The 2,472-nt window shown below is 38.5% G+C and overlaps 1 protein-coding gene across 1 annotated transcript; it reads right to left on the minus strand.

Moving 5' to 3' along the window:
* Positions 1-287: 287 nt before the first annotated feature.
* LOC104103743 (uncharacterized) lies at positions 288-1,737 on the minus strand. Its single transcript, XM_009611674.4, has one exon. The coding sequence runs from the start codon at positions 1,516-1,518 to the stop codon at positions 394-396; it is 1,125 nt and encodes a 374-aa protein (XP_009609969.1). The 5' UTR covers positions 1,519-1,737; the 3' UTR covers positions 288-393.
* Between the last annotated feature and the right edge of the window lie 735 nt (positions 1,738-2,472).

Here is a 2,472-nt window from a genome sequence, read left to right on the forward strand (position 1 = left end):
TTCATCTTTAGCCACTTTAATGTAATAATAAAGAGTAATTATTTTGTGGAAAATCAGTTCAGTTCCTCAAGGATAAAATTGTAACTCATATTTTAAAGAATATTATCGTAATTTAACTTTAAAGGTAAAACTTCCTATTTTTAGTATAATATGATAGGATGATTATGTTGAACCGTTTCTTAACCTTTTAAAGTCATCAGTGTTCCATTATGAAACTTCCATAGTGGTGCGTCTTTGACAAAATGGAATACAACAAAATATATTATCTATTTCTTACGGAGGAAACAAAGAGGAAAATAATACTTGTCATTTATCAAAATGTATTACCAAAACAAATATATGAGACAGGGAAAAAGATAACAGAAAAACAAAAACAAAAAAGGAAATTAAAACCTAAGCTATTCTTTTATCCATGTTTTGGACAAGTCGACGCATTTGGAATCTCCAAAACAAGAAATAAACTAACCCAAATCCCACCAATACAAACAACCAAATATTATCCTCTTTATTCTCTTCCTCCATTTCCACTATGCTAAACTCTTCTCTATCCGTATTTCCCATTATACCCTCCATAATATGCCCATATAACACATACACCCTGTTCCTGTCCCCAATTGTAACAGAAGATGCAAACCCCTCCGCATCAAGGGCAATTTCGTCAAACACTACTCCCTCACCCCAATTATCCTCGCTCTTCACATAATAAAGCTTGTGCTGACTCACCACTACCACAACGCCGTCACTTCTGACGCCCATTCCATCAGCTGCCGTTAAATCTTTGTCCAAATTAACGGTCTTTGCCGTCCCGTCATCAACGTTGACTTTGTATATTTTCCCCGTATTTGATTGGACCACAAGTAAATACCCTTTAGATGCAAAAACGATGCCGTTTAGTCCGCATTTGTGATACTCTGCGGTCATGTCCACGGGATGAGATTTGAAGACCTCCGATCTCGAAAAAATCGAAGCTTCGCCGGCGAAATTCACTTTCCAGATGAAATCCCCATCGGAGTTGGTCACGTAAGAGTTTCCGGAGGAATCAACGGCGACGTCATTCGCGGTGGCGGGGCGGATTATCTCCGTCACGGTGGCGATAGGATTTTGATCGTCGTTGTCTAGGAGCGGGGTGAGGAAAATGCGGCGGCGAGATTTGAGGTCGTAGGCGGCGAGTGCGTTGAACGGGGAAGGTGAAGTGGGGGTAGGGATACGGTGAATGCAAGCAAGGAGGCGGTTGTTACGGCGGTCGACGGCGAGGCCGAGGAACGAGGAATTTGCCGGTAAATCGGTGTCGGAGATTAGGATTTCGGTTACGCCGGCGTCGGAAATGGAGAGGAGTTTCTGATGACGTGTACCGCCAACGATGAAGTTGTGTGATTTGGGATCCCAAGTGAATGACTCCGGAAAAAGGTTCGGTGATCGGAAATTGATGACGTGGCGGTGTTTAGCAGCGGAGGGAATGATTAAAGCGACGGATATGAAAAGGAAGTTGTAAAGAGTAAGGGCGAAACTTGGTTTCATTGTACTAAGCTTTGGTGTTTTTCGTTAGTTTTTCGACGGAATATAACTTGAAAATCTAAAAATTAAAATATATTTTCCTTTTTCCATTCAAACTAACTTGGCCAGCAAGCCGATGAATCTGAGGCACGGTTAAAAGCTTTGATTTGAACGTGTATGATTGTAGTGTCATTGATAAGATTATATGAGAAGTCAAAAATATTAGAAGTTTTCTTTTTGTTGTTATAGGAATACCTTATAATTGTTGATTTCTTTTGAAGTAATTTTTTTATTGTTGTAGGATTTTTTTAAAGAAAAAAAAGCGCTCTTAACTCCCAAAAGTGCTTGGCATATATATATATATATAATTATTGTTTACTACTAGTAAACTTGTCTGCTCTTCGCGCGATTGTAAAAAAATCATATATCAATACGAACACAATATTTTAACTAATGTTTTCTTTTTCTCCTATCTGTATTTCCTTCCCACTCTTCTTATAAAGAGAGAAAATTAACTTACCCTCTTCCCTTTCGCTGCCTAAAAAAAATATCTCCATATAAGCAAATATACAGAAAAGGAGAAGGAAAAAAATAAAGCGATTTCAAATAGAGGAGGCTCCTTTTATTTTTCCTACAAGAACACTTGCAATACTTCTCCCCCACATAATTAGTTTCAAAAAAGAAAGAACAATAATTTTATGGAGCATTTAAAAGAGCAATATATGTCAAGAGTCATTAAAGGGAACATAATCAAATAGGGTAAGTAAATATATTAATTGCCACAAGTAAAACTGTTAGTGAAATCTTGTTTAAATAGCAGCGGGCTTCACAGTCGTACGGACTGATCGAGACGGCAATACTTCGATCAAAAGGTATCTACGTAAGGTCAGGTCGAGGTCCGAAAAAAGGGGCTTCAGAATTCGAGCTCCAAGTCCGATCAAGGATCAGTTCGGTATCATTATCGGGCCCATGACCAAA

Source organism: Nicotiana tomentosiformis, chromosome 4, assembly GCF_000390325.3.
Source record: "Nicotiana tomentosiformis chromosome 4, ASM39032v3, whole genome shotgun sequence".
Lineage (NCBI taxonomy): Eukaryota > Viridiplantae > Streptophyta > Magnoliopsida > Solanales > Solanaceae > Nicotiana > Nicotiana tomentosiformis.